Source organism: Schistocerca cancellata, chromosome 8 (assembly GCF_023864275.1).
Source record: "Schistocerca cancellata isolate TAMUIC-IGC-003103 chromosome 8, iqSchCanc2.1, whole genome shotgun sequence".
Classification (NCBI taxonomy): domain Eukaryota; kingdom Metazoa; phylum Arthropoda; class Insecta; order Orthoptera; family Acrididae; genus Schistocerca; species Schistocerca cancellata.
Genome location: NC_064633.1, coordinates 595004064 through 595030967, shown reverse-complemented (window position 1 = coordinate 595030967; position 26904 = coordinate 595004064). Strand labels below are relative to the sequence as shown.

At 44.2% G+C, this 26904-nt stretch overlaps 1 protein-coding gene across 1 annotated transcript in view; it reads right to left on the bottom strand.

Moving 5' to 3' along the window:
- LOC126095091 (cytochrome P450 6a2-like) overlaps positions 1-26904 on the bottom strand; it is a 102042-nt gene that overhangs the window by 51504 nt on the left and 23634 nt on the right. The window contains exon 2 of the mRNA XM_049909785.1: positions 18975-19299. Within this exon, the coding sequence (XP_049765742.1) occupies positions 18975-19299 (325 nt within the window). The remainder of the gene's footprint in view (positions 1-18974; positions 19300-26904) is intronic.

Here is a 26904-nt window from a genome sequence, read left to right as displayed (position 1 = left end):
TCGTCCTTGCGAAACACAACTAGCTCTTTATACTCATGAAGTAATGAGTGCTATCCACAGGGAACGTCAAATTAATTCCATTTTTTTAAATTTCCAGAATGCTTTCGTCACGGTCCATCAGAAGCGTCTTCTAACCAAACTGCGTGCCTATGGAATATCGCCTCAGTTATGCGACTGGATTCGTGATTTCCTGTGAGAAAGGTCACAGTTCGTAGTAATAGACGGAAGGTCATAGAGTAAAACAGAAGTAAAATCCGGCGTTTCCCAACAAAATGTTGTAGGTCCTCTATTGTTACTGGTCTATATAAAAATATAGGGGACAATTTTAGTAGCCGTCTTAGATTGTTTGTAGATGATGCTGTCATTTACCGTCTTGTTAAGTCATCAGATAACCAAAACGAATTGAAAAATGTTTGAGATAAGATATCTGTATGGCGTGAAAAGTGGCAATTGACTCTGAATAAAGAAAAATGTGAAGTTATTCACATGAGTACTAAAAGAAATCCGATAAATTCCGATTACGCGATAAGTCACACAAATCTGAAGGCTGTAAATACAACTAAGTACTTAGGGATTACAATTACAAATAACCTATATTGGAACTATCACATAGATAATGCTGTGGGTAGAGCAAACCAAAGACTGCGATTTATTGGCAGAACGCCTAGAAGGTGCCACGGGTCTACTAAAGAGACTGCTTACACCACGCTTGTCCGCCCTTTTCTGGAATATTACTGTGCTGCGTGGGATCCACATCAGGTGGGACTAACGGATGACATCGAGAAAGTACAAAGAAGTGCGGCTGGTTTTGTATTACCGCGAAAAATGGGAGATAGTGCCGCAGACATGACAAGTGAATGGGAGCGGCAATCATTAAAAAAAAAGGCGTTTTTCGTTGCGACGTGATCTGCTCATGAAATTACGATCACTTTTTCTTCTCCGATTGCGAAAACGTTCTGTTGGCATCCACCTACATAGGGAGAAATGACCATCACGATAAAACAAGAGAAATCAGGGCTTGCACAGAAAAATTTAAGTGCTCGTTTTTCCCGCGCGCCGTTCGAGCGTGGAACGGTAGAAAGACAGCTTGAAGGTAGATCATTGAACCCTCTGCCAGGCACTTTATTGTGAAGAGCAGAGTAACCATTTAGATGTAGAAGTGGATACGAAAGTTCGTGGGGAGGGGCTGGAGCTAGTGGGCCGGAGGGGGGGGGTATGGAGTATTTTTAAAATTTTGGAAGACGAATGTCGACTTCTAGTAGTTAAAAAGGTTCCGTTTACGCCCCTGTTAAAAACTTGAGTAATACCGACTTTTAGAAGATTTTCTTGAAATAAATGCGCCTGACTGTACTACATTTTTTTTCCTTACCCTGTGAGATAGGGAGAGGGCTGTGCCCCCTGCCCCCTTTACCTCGGGTGTGGGTGCCTTTGTCCCCGTGTCGCACAAATCCAACCGTACCAAAACAGAGGATGCAGTTATTCACGAGAAATGCTGCATCATTACAGAGAGATTACACCCCGCATCCATAGAGTACAACCTGTGTTGCTGCAATTTATACCTGCGACGCTGGACGAGAAGTTGTGTTCAGAAAAAAGGAGACCCAACAAAGTAAGTTCTTACTGTGTTCAACTGACGAATGAATTCGATAAAGCGATTCCTTGAAACCAATGACAGATTCAGAGAACCGCCACTTAAAACAACAATACAAATGTGGTGTGCTAGAAGAAAATTTTTCAACTGTATATGATAGTGAAGAATGACTCCCACACTGCTAAACAAAATATTAGTCTGGAAGCCACTATAGAATCGTGTCAGTAGCATTAAAAACTCCAGAGGTGGAGTTCAGTTCGGAATGCGTCTTGTGAGTGTAGAGCTGAACAGACCTAAGTTCATTTCTTGCGGTGTCCATCGTGCATATTCTCCATGAGCACGGATGATTTAACGAAAAATATGAACTGTTCACTTAGTGCAGCTAGGTTCCGACTAAGTTTTTTTAAGGTTCATAGTATTCACATTCTGACCCACATTAAGGCGAGTATATATATTTGCTGTACATCAATTTAACCCACACGATAAATACACTCCCGGAAATGGAAAAAAGAACACATTGACACCGGTGTGTCAGACCCACCATACTTGCTCCGGACACTGCGAGAGGGCTGTACAAGCAATGATCACACGCACGGCACAGCGGACACACCAGGAACCGCGGTGTTGGTCGTCGAATGGCGCTAGCTGCGCAGCATTTGTGCACCGCCGCCGTCAGTGTCAGCCCGTTTGCCGTGGCATACGGAGCTCCATCGCAGTCTTTACCACTGGTAGCATGCCGCGACAGCGTGGACGTGAACCGTATGTGCAGTTGACGGACTTTGAACGAGGGCGTATAGTGGGCATGCGGGAGGCCGGATGGACGTACCGCCTAATTGCTGAACACGTGGGGCGTGAGGTCTCCACTGTACATCGATGTTGTCGCCAGTGGTCGGCGGAAGGTGCACGTGCCCGTCGACCTGGGACCGGACCGCAGCGACGCACGGATGCACGCCAAGACCGTAGGATCCTACGCAGTGCCGTAGGGGACCGCACCGCCACTTCCCAGCAAATTAGGGACACTGTTGCTCCTGGGGTATCGGCGAGGACCATTCGCAACCGTCTCCATGAAGCTGGGCTACGGTCCCGCACACCGTTAGGCCGTCTTCCGCTCACGCCCCAACATCGTGCAGCCCGCCTCCAGTGGTGTCGCGACAGGCGTGAATGGAGGGACGAATGGAGACGTGTCGTCTTCAGCGATGAGAGTCGCTTCTGCCTTGGTGCCAATGATGGTCGTATGCGTGTTTGGCGCCGTGCAGGTGAGCGCCACAATCAGGACTGCATACGACCGAGGCACACAGGGCCAAAACCCGGCATCATGGTGTGGGGAGCGATCTCCTACACTGGCCGTACACCACTGGTGATCGTCGAGGGGACACTGAATAGTGCACGGTACATTCAAACCGTCATCGAACCCATCGTTCTACCATTCCTAGACCGGCAAGGGAACTTGCTGTTCCAACAGGACAATGCACGTCCGCATGTATCCCGTGCCACCCAACGTGCTCTAGAAGGTGTAAGTCAACTACCCTGGCCAGCACGATCTCCGGATCTGTCCCCCATTGAGCATGTTTGGGACTGGATGAAGCGTCGTCTCACGCGGTCTGCACGTCCAGCACGAACGCTGGTCCAACTGAGGCGCCAGGTGGAAATGGCATGGCAAGCCGTTCCACAGGACTACATCCAGCATCTCTACGATCGTCTCCATGGGAGAATAGCAGCCTGCATTGCTGCGAAAGGTGGATATACACTGTACTAGTGCCGACATTGTGCATGCTCGGTTGCCTGTGTCTATGTGCCTGTGGTTCTGTCAGTGTGATCATGTGATGTATCTGACCCCAGGAATGTGTCAATAAAGTTTCCCCTTCCTGGGACAATGAATTCACGGTGTTCTTATTTCAATTTCCAGGAGTGTAGAATGAAAACTGCAAGAATACAGCGGAATGATGCAATGACTTCTTCTTGCCATGAGTACTTCTGTTCACGCTATTCCATAAGGCGCAAATCTTTTAGTATCTGCGTATCTACCACTGTCTACATTCGTATGTGCTACTTTACTACTTCCAAGCTGGCATATCCGTCTATAAACAGTGCTTCCCACTCTTTCTCCACTGCAGGATGGCAAGCTTAATGATGACTCAGATGTGAATGGAGTAACACTAGCTTTAGTCACAAGAATAATTTTTGTTAGTATTACATCATTACATATTTCTGGATATCCACATCATAAAATCTACGGCACGGCGTTAACATGCAGTATATGACAGGAATGAAATTTGAAGATGTACAGGGTGTTTTTTTTTTAACTTGTAACAACTACAAAATAGTTCAAATGGCTCTGAGCAGTATGGACTTAACAGTTGAGGACATCAGTCCCCTAGACTTAGAACTACTTAAACTAACCTAAGGGCATCAGACACAGCCAAGCCCGAGGAAGGATTCGAACCTGCGACCGTAGCAGCAGCGCGGTTCCAGACTGAAGCGCCTAGAACCACTCGGCCACAGCGGCCGGCAACAACTACATTTCTTGGAAACTAATTATCGTTCAAGAAAAAAACCAAATAAAAGTTTATACATGAAAAATTAATATTCGTAATGGAGGCATCTGTCTGTTGTACAAGTGACCACCTCCGAATAATATCACTTGCACCTGGGGAATCAGTTTCGTAGTTTCAAATGTGAGGTCGCTACTTCTACTGCATAGTCGGATTCTATGTCAAAAAATACGAGAGGTTTACCCAAATCATTGTTTCCCACTTACTCATACCGTCGTTTCCCATTTACTCATAACGTTGTTTCTCATTCGTGGTTGAGGGCACTGTAATCGACATATATTAAGTTTCCTGTTCTTGCAAGTGAGAACGGACGCATTTGACTGTATGTTTAATTTACAGTCTACATGGAATCTTTCGTGTTCTAATGGTTGATAATGCTGATCCAACGTTACCTGAGTCTTGCAAATATGATTGTAGTACATATACACTGCAACGTTTAAGTAACTGGTATAGGCATGCGTATTCAAATACAGGGGCACGCAAACAGGCGAAATGGCTCTGAGCACTATGGGACTTAATTTCTGAGGTCATCAGTCTCCTAGGACTTAGAACTACTTAAACCTAACTAACCTAAGGACATCACAAACATCCACGCCGGAGGAAGGATTCGAAACTGTGACCGTAGCGGTCGCGCAGCTACAGACTGTAACGCCTAGAGCCGCTCGGCCACTCCAGCCGGCCGTAAACGGGCAGAATACGGCGCTGCGGTCGGCTACTCCTAAATACACTCCTGGAAATTGAAATAGGAACACCGTGAATTCATTGTCCCAGGAAGGGGAAACTTTATTGACACATTCCTGGGGTCAGATACATCACATGATCACACTGACAGAACCACAGGCACATAGACACAGGCAACAGAGCATGCACAATATCGGCACTAGTACAGTGTATATCCACCTTTCGCAGCAATGCAGGCTGCTATTCTCCCATGGAGACGATCGTAGAGATGCTGGATGTAGTCCTGTGGAACGGCTTGCCATGCCATTTCCACCTGGCGCCTCAGTTGGACCAGCGTTCGTGCTGGACGTGCAGACCGCGTGAGACGACGCTTCATCCAGTCCCAAACATGCTCAATGGGGGACAGATCCGGAGATCTTGCTGGCCAGGGTAGTTGACTTACACCTTCTAGAGCACGTTGGGTGGCACGGGATACATGCGGACGTGCATTGTCCTGTTGGAACAGCAAGTTCCCTTGCCGGTCTAGGAATGGTAGAACGATGGGTTCGATGACGGTTTGGATGTACCGTGCACTATTCAGTGTCCCCTCGACGATCACCAGTGGTGTACGGCCAGTGTAGGAGATCGCTCCCCACACCATGATGCCGGGTGTTGGCCCTGTGTGCCTCGGTCGTATGCAGTCCTGATTGTGGCGCTCACCTGCACGGCGCCAAACACGCATACGACCATCATTGGCACCACGGCAGAAGCGACTCTCATCGCTGAAGACGACACGTCTCCATTCGTCCCTCCATTCACGCCTGTCGCGACACCACTGGAGGCGGGCTGCACGATGTTGGGGCGTGAGCGGAAGACGGCCTAACGGTGTGCGGGACCGTAGCCCAGCTTCATGGAGACGGTTGCGAATGGTCCTCGCCGATAGCCCAGGAGCAACAGTGTCCCTAATTTGCTGGGAAGTGGCGGTGCGGTCCCCTACGGCACTGCGTAGGATCCTACGGTCTTGGCGTGCATCCGTGCGTCGCTGCGGTCCGGTCCCAGGTCGACGGGCACGTGCACCTTCCGCCGACCACTGGCGACAACATCGATGTACTGTGGAGACCTCACGCCCCACGTGTTGAGCAATTCGGCGGTACGTCCACCCGGCCTCCCGCATGCCCACTATACGCCCTCGCTCAAAGTCCGTCAACTGCACATACGGTTCACGTCCACGCTGTCGCGGCATGCTACCAGTGTTAAAGACTGCGATGGAGCTCCGTATGCCACGGCAAACTGGCTGACACTGACGGCGGTGGTGCACAAATGCTGCGCAGCTAGCGCCATTCGACGGCCAACACCGCGGTTCCTGGTGTGTCCGCTGTGCCGTGCGTGTGATCATTGCTTGTACAGCCCTCTCGCAGTGTCCGGAGCAAGTATGGTGGGTCTGACACACCGGTGTCAATGTGTTCTTTTTTCCATTTCCAGGAGTGTAAGACAACAAGCAGTTGTTAGATCGGGTACTACTGCTACAGAGGCTGGTTATCAAGATTTAAGTGAGTGTGAAGGTGGTGTTATAGTCACCGCACGAGCGATGGGGCACATCTCCGAAGTAGCGAGGAAGTGGGGATTTTCCTGTACGACCATTTCACGAGTGTACCTTGAATGTCAGAAATCCGGTAAAACGTTAGATTTCCGACATCGCTGCGGCCGGAAAAAGGTCCTGCAAGAACGGGACTAACGACGACTGAAGAGAGTTGTTCAAAGTGAGAGAAATGCAACCCTTCCTCAAATAGCAGCAGATTTCGACTGTAAAACACATATCGCTACGGTCGCAGGTTCGAATCCTGCCTCGGGCATGGATGTGTGTGATGTCCTTAGGTTAGTTAGGTTTAAGTAGTTCTAAGTTCTAGGGGACTGATGACCTCAGATGTTGAGTCCCATAGTGCTCAGAGCCATTTGAATGATTTTTTTGAAAACGCATATACAGTCCTGTGTTGCTTCCTACTACATTTCGGCCATCATCAGTGCCGAAACTCACACAGGTGAACAACGATGCGTAAAGTAAACAATTTTGATACACTCCAACAGACTACAGTATCCAAACTGATACAAGCAGCTCAACAAGGTGCTAAGTAAACAATTGTATTAGATTCCTGTAGACTACAGTGTCCAAACTAACAGAGGCAGTACAAAATGGCACCAAGTAGACAGTTTCACTACATTCCGGCAGACCACAGTATCCAGACTTACACAAGCAGTACGACACGGCAAAAATTTATGAAATTCAGTTTGTGCTCTGTTGTATTGCGTGTATCAGATCTGTTACTGAAGGTTTTCCTCAATGTAGAACTGTTTACGGTTCGTGGCAGATATATCTGTCAGCTTCAATGCATTGCTGAAATATGTATCTTTAAATTTAACTCCTTGTCTTATATCACATGTTTATACCACTCGTCTCATTAATGCGTAACAATGAAATGTGAGTAAAAATTATATTGGTAACCAAGATAGCTATATTTCTATTTAGTGCTAAAATTGGTGGCAGATCTCTTAACAGACTTCTTGACAAAAGTGCTAAAGAAAGCTTCAGGATTTTTCCTACCTACTTATTCCTCCTTGAGGGCTACTTCGTTTCAGAACCATTTCGTTACTATCTGAGTTACTCACATGATCTACAGCATTCTTCTGTTGCACCACTTTTCAAAATATTCTATTTTCTTCTTGTCTGAAGTGTTTGTTGTCCATATTTTACTTCTGTAGGAGCTATTTTCCAGACATATACATTCACAGAACATTGTTCAGTGGTAACGTATTTTCCTTCTTAAGGCGAGTTTCTTCTGCTATTCCCAATCAACGTTTCATATTCTCAACAATCTAATGTCGGCAATTAGTTTGGTGTCTCTATAGTAAAGCACTTCTGAGGATTTCATTTCCAAATTTAGTTCAACGAGCTTCAGCTGACTGAATAATATTACACTGCCACACATATTTTTAGTTGTACTAACGTTCGAATTCCCCTGCGAGATAGTGGTCGTCTATAATCACGTAAATTAGAGGTTAGAAGCTAACCGAAATGGCTTTTGTTGTTATAAATATATTATAATTACGTTAGTGTAATTACGTATCCAGAAGATCCTGAGTAACACTAGATCACGAGTAAAGTTCAGGGGAACACTTTCAGAAAGTTTTGAGATAAAGACAGGAGCTAGCCAGGAAGATGGACTTTCACCTCTTCTCTTCGACTGTGCAATGGACAAGGTGATCAGATAGTGGCGAAAAGAGATAGAAGTACCAAATATATCGAGCGATATTTACCTGGGACACAAACGGAAGGGACCAGTAGTAGACTGTTTAGCTTTCGCATATGATTGGCAATTACAAGAAACTCAGTGGAAGTAGCAGTAAAGCAGCTCAATTTACTCAAACTCCAGGCAGCCAAGGCAGTACTTCAATCGTCACTAGAAAAGAGAAAAGACCTCACCAACATCAGTGAAACTCACAGTGAACTACTGCTGGAACAAGGACAATTGAGAAAGTTGACAGATTGAAGTATCTAGGAGAATGGTTGGAACCTAATCTACCAGAAGGAACAGCACTAACAACTCGGATTAATAAGTTACAATTAGCATATCGATTAACCAAGAACATCTATAATATGTCTATCTCGCAATTGCAAACTAAAACGCTACCAAACAGTTATCCACACTGAAGACCTATGTTCCTCAGAATGCTTGAATCTGAGCAGGAAAGGTTTGACAGGTAAACTAGAGATTCAGGAGAGGAAGATACTGAAAAAAATTCTGGGAATCAAAACAGATGGTGAGTACAGAAGACAATCAAACCAGGAGCTGTACAATCACAGTGAGAAAATCACAGATGTAGCCAGGAAGAGACGACTCGCTTTCTACAAACCAAACAATACTGACCAATCGACTTCTCAACTACTGGAAAAGCAGGAAGACCGTGACACCATGGCTGACAGAAGTAAAAAAAGACATTCAGGAACTGAACATAACTGAAATTGATATTATAAATCGAGCATTTCTCATATGGATACTAAAAGAAAAGAGGTTTCAGAACACATCGCCCAGTAAAAAGACCGGGGCCCTTTAGACAAACGAGAAAAAGGAGAGACATAGCCATAGAATGCAGGATTACTGGGCAAATAGCAATTTCCTCTCCAGGCTGAAAAGTTGAATATCGTCGTCCTTAGCTGGCCTATTCAAAAGAAGAAGAAGAAGTGAAAATGTTCATGTGCTGAAGTAAATAAGTAAGTTGTTAATTAGTTTGCAAGAAGTTAGAGGCTGGAAAGGAACTGATGCCATTTTGCATTCCGAACGTTCTGTATCCACAGGAAAAGAAAATTTTAATGTAAATGGTAATATGTTGGCTGCATATTCATGTAGGTCCAATATGGACCAAGGACGAGGTGTGACATTCATAAAAGAGATATAAATACGAAAATTTTGTATAGATCAATATGAATTGCTTTCCCGAAATTTAATAATTGCGATTGTTGCAGTAACAGTAGATAGCAGACGGGTGACAGGGTAACTGGAAATGTTTCATGAAAAATTTTCCCATCCGTGTTACTGAAGATATCTTATTAGATAATGTAGTCATTCAATAAGCAGAAGGAGAAACATGTCGATCAAGTGGTAAACAGATTGTCAGGCATGAATCACAGTTAGATAAATTGTGTAACTTAGCTCCACATACAGCTCAGAAAAATCTAAGAAAACTGTGAGTGTGATTGATGACAAAATTACTGAAGAATTTCAAGAAAGTTTAAGAATTGTGAACTATGGTGAACTTTAAAATGAGCTCTAAATTCAATATAGTACTCAGTTCACATCCATTTTTAAAAGTAGTTTTCCTAAAAAGATAATTAATTATAATGATGGCAGGTCATTAAAGATATCTTGGATTATTGCTGGTACCCCTCACATCAGTAAAATACACTCCTGGAAATTGAAATAAGAACACCGTGAATTCATTGTCCCAGGAAGGGGAAACTTTATTGACACATTCCTGGGGTCAGATACATCACATGATCACACTGACAGAACCACAGGCACATAGACACAGGCAACAGAGCATGCACAATGTCGGCACTAGTACAGTGTACATCCACCTTTCGCAGCAATGCAGGCTGCTATTCTCCCATGGAGACGATCGTAGAGATGCTGGATGTAGTCCTGTGGAACGGCTTGCCATGCCATTTCCACCTGGCGCCTCAGTTGGACCAGCGTTCGTGCTGGACGTGCAGACCGCGTGAGACGACGCTTCATCCAGTCCCAAACATGCTCAATGGGGGACAGATCCGGAGATCTTGCTGGCCAGGGTAGTTGACTTACACCTTCTAGAGCACGTTGGGTGGCACGGGATACATGCGGACGTGCATTGTCCTGTTGGAACAGCAAGTTCCCTTGCCGGTCTAGGAATGGTAGAACGATGGGTTCGATGACGGTTTGGATGTACCGTGCACTATTCACTGTCCCCTCGACGATCACCAGTGGTGTACGGCCAGTGTAGGAGATCGCTCCCCACACCATGATGCCGGGTGTTGGCCCTGTGTGCCTCGGTCGTATGCAGTCCTAATTGTGGCGCTCACCTGCACGGCGCCAAACACGCATACGACCATCATTGGCACCAAGGCAGAAGCGACTCTCTTCGCTGAAGACGACACGTCTCCATTCGTCCCTCCATTCACGCCTGTCGCGACAACACTGGAGGCGGGCTGCACGATGTTGGGGCGTGAGCGGAAGACGGCCTAACGGTGTGCGGGACCGTAGCCCAGCTTCATGGAGACGGTTGCGAATGGTCCTCGCCGATACCCCAGGAGCAACAGTGTCCCTAATTTGCTGGGAAGTGGCGGTGCGGTCCCCTACGGCACTGCGTAGGATCCTACGGTCTTGGCGTGCATCCGTGCGTCGCTGCGGTCCGGTCCCAGGTCGACGGGCACGTGCACCTTCCGCCGACCACTGGCGACACCATCGATGTACTGTGGAGACCTCACGCCCCACGTGTTGAGCAATTCGGCGGTACGTCCACCCGGCCTCCCGCATGCCCACTATACGCCCTCGCTCAAAGTCCGTCAACTGCACATACGGTTCACGTCCACGCTGTCGCGACATGCTACCAATGTTAAAGACTGCGATGGAGCTCCGTATGCCACGGCAAACTGGCTGACACTGACGGCGGCGGTGCACAAATGCTGCGCAGCTAGCGTCATTCGATGGCCAACACCGCGGTTCCTGGTGTGTCCGCTGTGCCGTGCGTGTGATCATTGCTTGTGCAGCCCTCTCGCAGTGTCCGGAGCAAGTATGGTGGGTCTGACACTCCGGTGTCAATGTGTTCTTTTTTCCATTTCCAGGAGTGTAATTACACAAAGCGTTCACAACAACTGTCTCATTAGAAACAGTACGGTAACATATTAAGAAATGTTGTGGAATGTCCAGAGTATGGAAGTCTTATCTGAAATTGACACAACAGATAATAAAACCAAATAAGTATCGCATATTGTTAAAATATAGGCAGCCAGAGAAGATGACATTATTTCTGTTAAATAGACTGGGAAGATTCTAAAAGACAGTTCATATGCTGCAGACATGTTTAATAACTATTTTTTTTAAAAAAGAAGGTGAGCAAGTGCCGTCAAACGATCAGAAGAGAAACCAAAACAGTATGCGGAAGATGCAGTACAGAAGACATTTAGTGAAATAAAAACTAAACATTCATTCCCATGTGAAGTAAGGAAGACCGTCATAACTGTAAAAAGTATAAGTTAGTATCGGTTGCCTAATGTCTCCAATAAAACAATAATATTTTTGGGTCTGTAATTTAAAAAGTTCTTAGTCACTTCCATAATTCATCGATAACTCAGTATGAGCACATAATGAATTTTGTAAATGGTAATATGACACAAACTGGGATCTTCTGTGACTTACCGAAGCCAAATGATTCTGTCAATCATAATATAGTATGAGAGAAGTTAAGTATTTATGAAATACATACTTCAGCAAATGTCTGGTTTAGTTCTTTCTTAAGAATCAGAACGCGGAAAGGTATCTGTGGCCGTTCAAGTAATGTAAATTGGAAAGCCAAATCATCTGCATGGGTAGATAATGGAATGGATGTCCCACAAGGTTCGATCGTTGACCCACTACTGTTATGCTTTATGCTAATGACCTGTCAATTTATTTCAACCAGGAGACAGATTCGTCCTGTTTGCAGATAATAGAAAGATTGTTCTGAAGGTAAGCAAAGACACACCAAAAGATAAATTAGTAAATGATGTTTTCTGAAATTATTTGAATAGTTTCAAACAAACAGTTCAATTATCCTTTTAACCAGGCTTTACCTCTCAACGATGTGAAGAGTCTCAGAAACGATACGTGGTTTGGATTTCGCGTTGAAGGGTAGGTTTCTTTTGCAAATTTGGATAACTAGCCTAGATTAGGGGCATGCAAGTCGCTGAAGAGAAGCCTGATGGAAAGACTAGAACCACGCTACTTAGCCACACGGCATTATTATTATTATTGTTATTGTTATTATTAATACTGATACTATATTATTAATATACATTAATATTGTTGCTTATTTATTACTCACTAATAAAATTTGTTATCAACAATCCATGTAAGTCTGAGAGTAACGGAGATATTCACAAGTACAACACTAAAAAAAAGTGATATTCATTGTCTTTAAATAAGTCTAACTATGGCAAAGAAAGCAGTGACATAAACTGCTATAACACACTTTCAGTGTCTACCCATGGAAATAAAAGGTCTGGCAGATGTAAGAAGTGTTTCTATATGTAAAGAGATTTCTCTGTAACAGTTCCTTTTATGGCATAGCGGAATGTTTTGGAAGAGATAAGTAGTCATTTTTACAGAAAAAATCTGCCTGGTCACAGCAGAAGTACTATTTTTTAGTCATATTTCTGTGGTCTATGTTCCTTGTATGCTTGAGGTTTGCCGAAGACATTGTAATTATGTCATAGACAGCAAAGGACTTGGAACAGCAGTTGAACGGAATGGACAGTGCCTTGAAAGGAGGGTACAAGATGAACATCAACAAAAGCGAAACGAGGATAATGGAAGGTAGTCGAATTAAGTCGGGTGATGCTGAGGGAATTAGATTAGGATATGAGACACTCCAAGTAGTAAAGGAGTTTTGCTAATTGGGTAGCAAAGTAACTGATGATGGCCGAACTGATGATTTGAAGAAGAAAAATTTGTTGACATCGAGTATAGATTTAAATGTCAGGAAGTCGTTTCTGAAAGTATTTATATGGAGTGTATCCATGTATGGAAGTGCAACGTGGACAATAAATAGTTTAGACAAGAAGAGAATAGAGGCTTTCGAAACGTGGTGCTACAGAATAATGCTGAAGATTAGATGAGTAGATCACATAACTAATGAGGAGGTATTCAATAGAATTGGGGAGGAGCTTGTGCACAACTTGACTAGATGAAGAGATCGGTTGGTAGGACGTATTCTGAGACATCGAGGGATCACCAATTTAGTATTGGAGGGCAGCGTGGACGGTAAAAATCGTAGAGGGAGACCAAGAGATGAATATACAAAGCAGATTCAGAAGTATCTTGGCTGCAGTAGGTACTGGGAGATGAAGAAGCTTGCACAGGATAGAGTAGCATGGAGAGCTGCATCAAACCAGTCTCAGGACTGAAGACTACTACAACAAGAACAACAACAACAACATGTTTCTTCTGCTGACACGTCGGCAAATCATACTATTTTCAGGGCTATGACAGTGATGTCCATTCGAAACAAAAAGGTGAAGTAAACACGGGCTCTAAAATGCTTACCTTAGGAGCTATGAGCAAATCTCCGATACTGTGAAACACATCTCTTCTACTGCAAGCTCTTTTCCCCTTGCTTTCAATGTTTTGGGACATGGTAGTGCGGCCCAAGAAAGGAAAAAATTCCGGTAAATATGTGCTCTAAAATACATACCTAAATGGTTATGAGCACTTGTTCATTAAAAGAGCTGTGTTTCAAAGTACCGAAGATGAACAGGTGCTCATAGGTCTTAATGTATGCATTTTAGAGCACGTATTTACCAGACATTTTTCTCGTGTTTTGGTCCATACTATCACTTACCGAAATATGGAAAGCGAGAGCTTGCAGTAGAAGAGATTTGTCTCGCACTATCGAAGATCAAGAAATGGTTACAGCTGTTAATGTATGCGTTCTGGAGCCCATGTTTACTTGAACTTTTTGTTTCGAGTGATCATTCCTGTCACATCCCTTAATATTGACCATCACTTCTGAAGCACACTGTATTCTGAAGGTATCGTGGATTCCGAATATGAATTTAAGCTGGGTGAAGTTAAGTTAGAAGGTCTGTCAAAATGGTAATCGAATGCTTTCATAGACCGCCTGCGTCAGCGGATGTAGTGGTACAGCTATACAGAGGGAACTAGCAGAATTTAGTGAATAAATTTCCTGAATATGCTATTGTAACAGCGGGCGACTTAAACTTGCAAGGCAGGCAGTGGAAGTGTCATGCTCTCAATACTGGTGCCACAGACAGGTAATCGTGTGATATTTTTCTGAACGTCGTGTCAGATATCTATTTCGAGCAGACAGAGAACAACCTCGTGATGTTAACGTCTTAGAAGTCCTTCCTACAAACAGATCTGAAGTTTACGAAAGAGTTAACTCAGAGCATGATATCAGTGATTATAAAGCTGTGACAGTTACAACGACTACAGGTTTTACAAGAGATGTTACGAAAGGTTTAAAAATATTTTTGCTTAACGAGAATGACAGGACAGAAAATGCTGATTATCTATGTAATCAATGTCAAATATGCAGAGCTGAGCACGAAGATGTAGAGAAGGAATGGAAAATATTCAAAAGCATCTTTCAATATGCTTTAGGCAAATACACTCCTGGAAATTGATATAAGAACACCGTGAATTCATTGTCCCAGGAAGGGGAAACTTTATTGACACATTCCTGGGGTCAGATACATCACATGATCACACTGACAGAACCACAGGCACATAGACACAGGCAACAGAGCATGCACAATGTCGGCACTAGTACAGTGTATATCCACCTTTCGCAGCAATGCAGGCTGCTATTCTCCCATGGAGACGATCGTAGAAATGCTGGATGTAGTCCTGTGGAACGGTTTGCCATGCCATTTCCACCTGGCGCCTCAGTTGGACCAGCGTTCGTGCTGGACGTGCAGACCGCGTGAGACGACGCTTCATCCAGTCCCAAACATGCTCAATGGGGGACAGATCCGGAGATCTTGCTGGCCAGGGTAGTTGACTTACACCTTCTAGAGCACGTTTGGTGGCACGGGATACATGCGGACGTGCATTGTCCTGTTGGAACAGCAAGTTCCCTTGCCGGTCTAGGAATGGTAGAACGATGGGTTCGATGACGGTTTGGATGTACCGTGCACTATTCAGTGTCCCCTCGACGATCACCAGTGGTGTACGGCCAGTGTAGGAGATCGCTCCCCACACCATGATGCCGGGTGTTGGCCCTGTGTGCCTCGGTCGTATGCAGTCCTGATTGTGGCGCTCACCTGCACGGCGCCAAACACGCATACGACCATCATTGGCACCAAGGCAGAAGCGACTCTCATCGCTGAAGACGACACGTCTCCATTCGTCCCTCCATTCACGCCTGTCGCGACACCACTGGAGGCGGGCTGCACGATGTTGGGGCGTGAGCGGAAGACGGCCTAACGGTGTTCGGGACCGTAGCCCAGCTTCATGGAGACGGTTGCGAATGGTCCTCGCCGATACCCCAGGAGCAACAGTGTCCCTAATTTGCTGGGAAGTGGCGGTGCGGTCCCCTACGGCACTGCGTAGGATCCTACGGTCTTGGCGTGCATCCGTGCGTCGCTGCGGTCCGGTCCCAGGTCGACGGGCACGTGCACCTTCCGCCGACCACTGGCGACACCATCGATGTACTGTGGAGACCTCACGCCCCACGTGTTGAGCAATTCGGCGGTACGTCCACCCGGCCTCCCGCATGCCCACTATACGCCCTCGCTCAAAGTCCGTCAACTGCACATACGGTTCACGTCCACGCTGTCGCGGCATGCTACCAATGTTAAAGACTGCGATGGAGCTCCGTATGCCACGGCAAACTGGCTGACACTGACGGCGGCGGTGCACAAATGCTGCGCAGCTAGCGTCATTCGATGGCCAACACCGCGGTTCCTGGTGTGTCCGCTGTGCCGTGCGTGTGATCATTGCTTGTGCAGCCCTCTCGCAGTGTCCGGAGCAAGTATGGTGGGTCTGACACTCCGGTGTCAATGTGTTCTTTTTTCCATTTCCAGGAGTGTAATTACACAAAGCGTTCACAACAACTGTCTCATTAGAAACAGTACGGTAACATATTAAGAAATGTTGTGGAATGTCCAGAGTATGGAAGTCTTATCTGAAATTGACACAACAGATAATAAAACCAAATAAGTATCGCATATTGTTAAAATATAGGCAGCCAGAGAAGATGACATTATTTCTGTTAAATAGACTGGGAAGATTCTAAAAGACAGTTCATATGCTGCAGACATGTTTAATAACTATTTTTTTTAAAAAAGAAGGTGAGCAAGTGCCGTCAAACGATCAGAAGAGAAACCAAAACAGTATGCGGAAGATGCAGTACAGAAGACATTTAGTGAAATAAAAACTAAACATTCATTCCCATGTGAAGTAAGGAAGACCGTCATAACTGTAAAAAGTATAAGTTAGTATCGGTTGCCTAATGTCTCCAATAAAACAATAATATTTTTGGGTCTGTAATTTAAAAAGTTCTTAGTCACTTCCATAATTCATCGATAACTCAGTATGAGCACATAATGAATTTTGTAAATGGTAATATGACACAAACTGGGATCTTCTGTGACTTACCGAAGCCAAATGATTCTGTCAATCATAATATAGTATGAGAGAAGTTAAGTATTTATGAAATACATACTTCAGCAAATGTCTGGTTTAGTTCTTTCTTAAGAATCAGAACGCGGAAAGGTATCTGTGGCCGTTCAAGTAATGTAAATTGGAAAGCCAAATCATCTGCATGGGTAGATAATGGAATGGATGTCCCACAAGGTTCGATCGTTGACCCACTACTGTTATGCTTTATGCTAATGACCTGTCAATTTATTTCAACCAGGAGACAGATTCGTCCTGTTTGCAGATAATAGAAAGATTGTTCTGAAGGTAAGCAAAGACACACCAAAAGATAAATTAGTAAATGATGTTTTCTGAAATTATTTGAATAGTTTCAAACAAACAGTTCAATTATCCTTTTAACCAGGCTTTACCTCTCAACGATGTGAAGAGTCTCAGAAACGATACGTGGTTTGGATTTCGCGTTGAAGGGTAGGTTTCTTTTGCAAATTTGGATAACTAGCCTAGATTAGGGGCATGCAAGTCGCTGAAGAGAAGCCTGATGGAAAGACTAGAACCACGCTACTTAGCCACACGGCATTATTATTATTATTGTTATTGTTATTATTAATACTGATACTATATTATTAATATACATTAATATTGTTGCTTATTTATTACTCACTAATAAAATTTGTTATCAACAATCCATGTAAGTCTGAGAGTAACGGAGATATTCACAAGTACAACACTAAAAAAAAGTGATATTCATTGTCTTTAAATAAGTCTAACTATGGCAAAGAAAGCAGTGACATAAACTGCTATAACACACTTTCAGTGTCTACCCATGGAAATAAAAGGTCTGGCAGATGTAAGAAGTGTTTCTATATGTAAAGAGATTTCTCTGTAACAGTTCCTTTTATGGCATAGCGGAATGTTTTGGAAGAGATAAGTAGTCATTTTTACAGAAAAAATCTGCCTGGTCACAGCAGAAGTACTATTTTTTAGTCATATTTCTGTGGTCTATGTTCCTTGTATGCTTGAGGTTTGCCGAAGACATTGTAATTATGTCATAGACAGCAAAGGACTTGGAACAGCAGTTGAACGGAATGGACAGTGCCTTGAAAGGAGGGTACAAGATGAACATCAACAAAAGCGAAACGAGGATAATGGAAGGTAGTCGAATTAAGTCGGGTGATGCTGAGGGAATTAGATTAGGATATGAGACACTCCAAGTAGTAAAGGAGTTTTGCTAATTGGGTAGCAAAGTAACTGATGATGGCCGAACTGATGATTTGAAGAAGAAAAATTTGTTGACATCGAGTATAGATTTAAATGTCAGGAAGTCGTTTCTGAAAGTATTTATATGGAGTGTATCCATGTATGGAAGTGCAACGTGGACAATAAATAGTTTAGACAAGAAGAGAATAGAGGCTTTCGAAACGTGGTGCTACAGAATAATGCTGAAGATTAGATGAGTAGATCACATAACTAATGAGGAGGTATTCAATAGAATTGGGGAGGAGCTTGTGCACAACTTGACTAGATGAAGAGATCGGTTGGTAGGACGTATTCTGAGACATCGAGGGATCACCAATTTAGTATTGGTGGGCAGCGTGGAGGGTAAAAATCGTAGAGGGAGACCAAGAGATGAATATACTAAGCAGATTCAGAAGGCTGTAGGATGCAGTAGGTACTGGGAGATGAAGAAGCTTGCTCAGGATAGAGTAGCATGGAGAGCTGCATCAAACCAGTCTCAGGACTGAAGACCACAACAACAAGAACAACAACAACAACATGTTTCTTCTGCTGACACGTCGCAAATCATACTCTTTATCGTGAATTTGATTCGTGTAACATGTTACATGATTCAAGCCCTATGCGCCCTCTGACAACTTCTGTACAGACAGAGGGTATCTTGAATGGATATGTTGAATGTGGGTGACGGTGTTGTTATTGTGTGATGTGAAGCTCGTCTGGTACATCGACGGAAGGAGGAAGAGAGTCAAACCTGCAGCCGGCGACCGGTGTACTTTTCTGGGAGGTGCGCCTGCCTGAATGCCGCTATGCAACGAACGGCTCACCTTCGAAAGTGTCACAGGATCTCAGATCATCACACAATGTGGAGGAGCTACGTTTTTGATCCAGATGTCTGTTGATCAGGGACCTTCTAACACCAAGTGTTTCCCCTCTTATTGACCCCTCACTGGTGACGGGAATTTCTTTCGCAATCACGATTCCAGCGGGCTACCTCCGAGTCGAACGACAACCGTCGTGCCGACTTACCATACCAGTAATACGCCGGAACTGCGACTGAGGGTCGTCGATGGCTCCGCACTCGATGCCGAAGGCGCTCATGCCGATGACGTCGGTGGTGAAGGACGCGAGCAGGTCCTTGAGGTCGAAGTCGCGGCTGCTGCGGCCCCGCAGGGCCTCCTGCACGAAGAGCTGCAGGCGGTCGCAGCAGAGCCGCACCAGGCAGAAGTCGCGCCGGCACGAGCTGACGGAGAAGGCGGCCGACATGCGGGGACGCATCTCCCTCCAGAGGGTGGCGCCCATGCTGAACAGGTGCTGGCCCAGCGGGTCCACTTCCATGCTCTCCTGACTGAACCTGCGGTGTGTAAGCCATTGCACGTTTCTTGCACTCTTACAGTTAAAGTGGCAACATCATGAAATCGGCATGCATCAAAAGTCATCAGAGTAAAGTAGTAAAAGAAGTCAAGGAAGAACATTTGGAAATTCGAAGACTTGCATATCAGGGACGGTATAGCCACCATTGTTGTGCCCGTCTCATCTCTCTCTTTCTCCTCTCCATCATAGCTTCGAATTTTACCATTCTATTTCTCTTCCTCTAACCTATCTACCTCTTCTATATCTCCTTCACCCCATTCTATCGTCTTATGTCTCTGCTTGATGAGAATAACTCACAAGCTGCAAGTATATAACGAGAAAATTCCCAGCTAGCAATAGGACTGACATTCATAAAAGAAAAATATGTTTACTTTCATATACGTAGTCATTACTATTATTATTATTATTATTCTTGATTGTTATAATTATTTTTTGATTGTTATAATTATCATTGTACTACTTTTATAATCTCTATTTTTTTCTTTAACATTAATACTGTATAACATGTTATATGTCCTTAATGTTCTGTAGAAACTGAAATTTGTTGAATCTGAGTATGCTTGGTTAGGTGTAAGAGAGGGCCTGAAGGCCCTAATCTTGCCAGGTAAAATAAATGCATAAATAAATAAATATTTAATTGAAGTACAAAGTGAAGGGATCAAACGACATTGGCCGTCAGGGAAGACAATGGACACGAAAAATTAGATGAACGGGCGATCGAAGTGGACAGTGTGTTGAAAAATTAAAGCAGAGGAAGCGAGACGCTGAAAACAGCTAACGGGTTTTACCATTTGTTATCAAATTAACTGAAAATGGCTGAAGTAGGGAGGATACGCAATGCAGTCGTGTAGTACCAATAAAAAGCGTATACATGGTCTGGACGGTCTCCAAGAATTTTTACGTCACATGAACGCCATACATGAAAACATAAAGTTTACCATGGAGTTATTGAAAGATGCCATTTTTAGACGTCTTAGTGTGACTGAAGAGTGATGGCACACTTGGTCACTCGGTGTACAGAAAGCCCACTCATACAGACCTGTATCTACAAGCCACTAGTTGCCACCATCCATACTATCTCTGACGCCGACAGTCTTCAAGCGGAACTGGAACACCTGAAAAAAGTAATTTTGAAGAATTGCTTTTCACCTAGGCAAGTGAACAGAGTGATGAAGACCTACAAACGACGGAACAAGGAAGAGGAAGAGGCCTTCAGGTCGGCTGTTTATCTACCATTTATTGGGAATATTTCTTCACAGATAGGCAGAATATTGACAAAGTATCAAGTGAGAGTCATCTTTCGCCCTCCTTCCAAAATTTCATCACTGGTGGGGTCCGTTAAAGACGACCTGGGCCTGCGTAAACCAGGTGTTTACAAAATTCCGTGTGAATGCGGCGAATCATATATAGGGCAAACAACACGAACTGTGCAGAAACGCATTGTGGAACACCAACGGCGTACTCGCCTTCTCCAACCCACCAAGTCTGCAATCGCCGAACATAGTATTTCCACAGACCGTTCCACGAATTACAACGACACAAAAATTTTGGCCCATACATCAAACTTTTGGAGCTCGATTATCAATGAATCTGTGGAAATAAGACTGTTTGATAACGAGATTCTCATCAATCGAGATAACGGTTATCAGCTGAACTCTGCTTGGAATCCGGCTATAGAGAAACTTCGTAGTCGACGTTGTTATCTGCATAAAGATGGAAATCGACCTGATACCGATACGCCAGGCTTTCACAGTGGAGGGTGCGAGGCGTAGCGCACGAAGCCGTTATAAACGCGCACGCTGAGCAGCGCATGCGCAGTGTCACCTCAGTACGGCTGAGCTCAGCGCGTACTCGCCAATACTACTACAGTGGCACTCGCCTGAAGATCGCCAGAAGAATCTGCGCCGAAATATCGTGGCAGGACGTTACTGATATCTGGCAGTTCTCCCGTGTTTTTATGGAACAATCGGTACGCCGGGAAAGCTTTAAACATCACAGTTTTTACGTAGTTTTACGGTTCCTTAGTTATGCATAAGTAGTAACAGTTAATGTTCAAGCACATTGGCTAAGATTATGTAAGACCAAGGAGAAACTAAATCGCGGAGACGTAACACGTCATACGTGACGAGAATGTTCTTTCATAATTGATACGTAAGTCACGAAACAATGCAGATTCTTTCATTAGCATTCGCATTATCATTCGCAATAGCCTCGCATTCGTTTGGTGATTTGAATCCGACTGCTGTTCATTGCAGAATTAATGTGAGTGTGTGTTGGAAGTGTAATTTTAAGGAAAAGTGTTATTCAAAATCGTCTGCATTATCTATGGAACTCCAGACATAACATAATTTCAAAAAAATTGTGAGACAGGTGGCATGTGTTGAAGACAAGGTTTTTGCGGAAAAGATTTGAGTCGATGTGATATTGTGAACGTCAACAAAATTAAAGCAGAGGAAGTGAAACGCTGAAAACAGCTAACGGGCTTAACCATTTAGTTATCAAATTAACTGAAAACGGCTGAAGTAGGGAGGATACGCAATGCAGTCCGGTAGTACCAACAAAAGCGTATATGAAAGAAAATTACTAAGATCCAATATGAATTTTGGAATTGGGAAGAGTGACGCCTCTTTCCTCAAGCTTAGGAGTTTTTACGTAGTTTTACGGTTCCTTAGTTATGCATAAGTAGTAACAGTTAATGTTCAAGCATATTGGCTCAAGATTACGTACCGCCAAGGAGAAACTAAATGGCGGAGACGTAACACGTCATACGTGACGAGAGTGTTGTTCATAATTGATGCGTAAGTGCCGAAACAATGCAGACTCTTTCATTAGCATTCGCATTCTCATTCGCAATAGCCTCGCATTATTTTGGTGATTTGAATCTGACTGCTGTTCATTTCAGAATTAATGTAAGTGTATGTTGAAAATATAATTTTAAGGAAAAGCGTTATTCAAAATCGTCTGCATTATTTATGGAACTCCAGACATAACATAAATTGAAAAATATTGTGAGACAGGTGGCATGTATTAAAGACAAGGTTTTTGCGGTAAAGTTTTGAGTTGCCTTCACCTACATTTAACCATACCGCATACCTGAAAAAGCGAACTGCAATTTTCGACTTGCCTTAAAAAAATTCGTTGATTTTCCTGATAGGCGGCACGGTGAAATATTTTCAGTGATCTTATTCAAACCCCACAATCCAAAATCACAGCAGCCAGCAGCCATAAAAAGCTTAACAACCAATGAAATTCAGTTTAAGAGAAGCCTAAAGGATTTATTGGTGGCCAACTCCTTCTACTCCATTGATGAATTTCTTAGTAAAACCAACTGATTTGTATGTAAGTACAACATAACTTCTGCACAATTTCAGTGCAGTAATGTGTTCACTGAAAATTTGTGTGTCTGTGTCTGTGTGTGTGTGTGTGGTTGTGTGTAAGTATAATCTCACTTCTGCACCATTTCAGTGCAGTGATGTGTTCATCGTAAATAAGTATTTCAGTAGTTGTATTACATGTTTATTACCTTATAAATAAATAAAAAACTTTTTTGTTTTAAATTCAGTGCATTAGTATTTGTAAAATGACTCTTAGTGTTCATTAAAAAATGACGATCATTCCACTTGGGACCTGTGGAATGGTACATTAGCTTATTTGTTTTAGTTGTAAATATTTGTCATGTATTGTTGTTTTTCTGACATGTTCCACATCCTGGAGGACCTCCTCACTACGGATCAATTGGAATGAAAGTAAATCTAATCTAATCTAAACAGAGAACTTTGATTTGGAGTGGACCTGTTTCATGAAAGACATTATTTAACATAAAATCTGAAATATTACAATATCTTATCTGATTAGCATTTCATACGAGGGAAAATTTTCTTGATAACAACTTATGAACCAAAGATATAGAACGGTAAAATTCCAGCTTTTTAAATGCGGTCGTACTCCCCACCACGTGCGATATTTAATCGTAAGAAGTAAAGTTAAAAAAATGTATATTTTTATTTTTTCGCATTTTTAGAGAAGTTTTTTAAACGTGTTTATCTGGAGTATCGATGAAGCATCAGCCACATTGTTCAAAGAGAATGCTCGTCCACACAGATCAGAAACGGACAAGGTTACTATGATGGTACAAGACTGCTGGAGCATCAATGGTAAGATCCCAGAGTTGGAATCGTTTTCTAGAGGTGATGAAATCCAGATACCATCAGGAACAGAAATTTGGCTGAAATCAGAAGTGAATAGCAACGACAGTCTAAATGTAGACTTAAATATTTATCGTACTTATAGATTAGACGCCAAAACGTCGCGGCGTAATAATTGCAGTAAGATATTCGATAATGCAAGGGTGTTTGGGATGTGATGGTCAATTTTCAGGGCTATGACAGCGATGACCATTCGAAACAAAAAGGTGAAGTAAACACGGGCTCTAAAACGCTTACCTTAAGAGCTATGAGCAAATCTCCGATACAGTGAAACACATCTCTTCTACTGCAAGCTCTTTTCTCTTTGCTTTCAGTGTTTTGGGACATGGTAGTGCGGCCCAAGAAAGGAAAAAATTCCGGTAAATATGTGCTCTAAAATACATACCTAAAAGGCTATGACCACTTGTTCATTAAAAGAGCTGTGTTTCAAAGTACCGAAGATGAACAGGTGCTCATATGTCTTAATGTATGCATTTTAGAGCACGTATTTACCAGACATTTTTCTCGTGTTTTGGTCCATACTATCACTTACCAAAATATGGAAAGCGAAGAGCTTGCAGTAGAAGAGATTTGTCTCACACTATCGAAGATCAAGAAACGGTTACAGCTGTTAATGTATGCGTTCTGGAGCCCATGTTTACTTGAACTTTTTGTTTCGAGTGATCATTCCTGTCACATCCCTTAATATTGACCATCACTTCTGAAGCACACTGTATTCTGAAGCTACCGTGGATTCCGAATATGAATTTAAGCTGGGTGAAGTTAAGTTCGAAGGTCTGTCAAAATGGTAATCGAATGCTTTCATAGACCGCCTGCGTCAGCAGATGCAGTGGTACAGTCCGCATCTCGTGGTCGTGCGGTAGCGTTCTCGCTTCCCACGCCCGGGTTCCCGGGTTCGATTCCCGGTGGGGTCAAGTATTTTCTCTGCCTCGTAATGGCTGGGTGTTGTGTGATGTCCTTACGTTAGTTAGGTTTAAGTAGTTCTAAGTTCTAGGGGACTGATGACCATAGATATTAAGTCCCATAGTGCTCAGAGCCATTTTAACCATTTTGTAGTGGTACAGCTATACAGAGGGAACTAGCAGAATTTAGTGAATAAATTTCCTGAATATGTTATTGTAACAGCGGGCGACTTAAGCTTGGAAGGCAGACAGTGGAAGTGTCATGCTCTCGATACTAGTCCCACAGACTGGTAATCGTGTGATATTTTTCTGAATGTCTTGTCATATATCTATTTCGAGCAGACAGAGAACAACCTCGTGATGTTAACGTCTTAGAAGTCCTCCCTACAAACAGATCTGAAGTTTACGAATCAATTAACTCAGAGCATGATATCAGTGATTATAAAGCTGTGACAGTTACAACGACTACAGGTTTTACAAGAGATGCTACGAAAGGTTTAAAAATATTTTTACTTCACGAGAATGACAGAACAGAAATTGCTGATTATCTATGTAATCAATGTCAAATATGCAGAGCTGAGCACGAAGATGTAGAGAAGGAATGGAAAATATTCAAAAGCATCTTTCAATATGCCTTAGGCAAATATGTACCGAGAAAGGTCTTAAGGGACGGAAAGACCCACCGTAGTTAATAACTTTGTTAGGAAACTCCTACGCAAACAAAGACAGCTTCAGCACAGGTTCATGAGAAGTCAAAACCTAGCTAACCAACAAAAGCTGAACGAAGCGAAAATGAGAGTAAGGATAGCAACGTGAGGAGCATTTAAGGACTCTGAAAGTAAAATGTTGCCAAACGACGTGACTAAAAACGCTAAGAGGTTCTGCTCTCACGAAAAATCGGTAAGCTGTTCGAACTCCTGTGTTCAGTCATTCAGCGATCATACTGGTATGAAAACGCAAAATCGAAATGCTGATTATGGTCTTTCGCAGATGCTCCTCAGCGGAAGATCTCAATACGGTGTCTCCTTTCAATCGTAGGACAAATATAGACTCCTGGAAATTGAAATAAGAACACCGTGAATTCATTGTCCCAGGAAGGGGAAACTTTATTGACACATTCCTGGGGTCAGATACATCACATGATCACACTGACAGAACCACACGCACATAGACACAGGCAACAGAGCATGCACAATGTCGGCACTAGTACAGTGTATATCCACCTTTCGCAGCAATGCAGGCTGCTATTCTCCCATGGAGACGATCGTAGAGATGCTGGATGTAGTCCTGTGGAACGGCTTGCCATGCCATTTCCACCTGGCGCCTCAGTTGGACCAGCGTTCGTGCTGGACGTGCAGACCTCGTGAGACGACGCTTCATCCAGTCCCAAACATACTCAATGGGGGACAGATCCGGAGATCTTGCTGGCCAGGGTAGCTGACTTACACCTTCTAGAGCACGTTGGGTGGCACGGGATACATGCGGACGTGCATTGTCCTGTTGGAACAGCAAGTTCCCTTGCCGGTCTAGGAATGGTAGAACGATGGGTTCGATGACGGTTTGGATGTACCGTGCACTATTCAGTGTCCCCTCGACGATCACCAGTGGTGTACGGCCAGTGTAGGAGATCGCTCCCCACACCATGATGCCGGGTGTTGGTCCTGTGTGCCTCGGTCGTATGCAGTCCTGATTTTGGCGCTCACCTGCACGGCGCCAAACACGCATACGACCATCATTGGCACCAAGGCAGATCGCTGAAGACGACACGTCTCCATTCGTCCCTCCATTCACGCCTGTCGCGACACCACTGGAGGCGGGCTGCACGATGTTGGGGCGTGAGCGGAAGACGGCCTAACTGTGTGCGGGACCGTAGCCCAGCTTCATGGAGACGTTGCGAATGGTCCTCGCCGATACCCCAGGAGCAACAGTGTCCCTAATTTGCTGGGAAGTGGCGGTGCGGTCCCCTACGGCACTGCGTAGGATCCTACGGTGTTGGCGTGCATCCGTGCGTCGCTGCGGTCCGGTCCCAGGTCGACGGGCACATGCACCTTCCGCCGACCACTGGCGACAACATCGATGTACTGTGGAGACCTCACGCCCCACGTGTTGAGCAATTCGGCGGTACGTCCAACCGGCCTCCCGCATGCCCACTATATGCCCTCGCTCAAAGTCCGTCAACTGCACATACGGTTCACGTCCACGCTGTCGCGGCATGCGACCAGTGTTAAAGACTGCGATGGAGCTCCGTATGCCACGGCAAACTGGCTGACACTGACGGCGGCGGTGCACAAATGCTGCGCAGCTAGCGCCATTCGACCGCCAACATCGCGGTTCCTGGTGTGTCCGCTGTGCCGTGCGTGTGATCATTGCTTGTACAGCCCTCTCGCAGTGTCCGGAGCAAGTATGGTGGGTCTGACACACCGGTGTCAATGTGTTCTTTTTTCCATTTCCAGGAGTGTAGAAATGGCAGTTATTGAC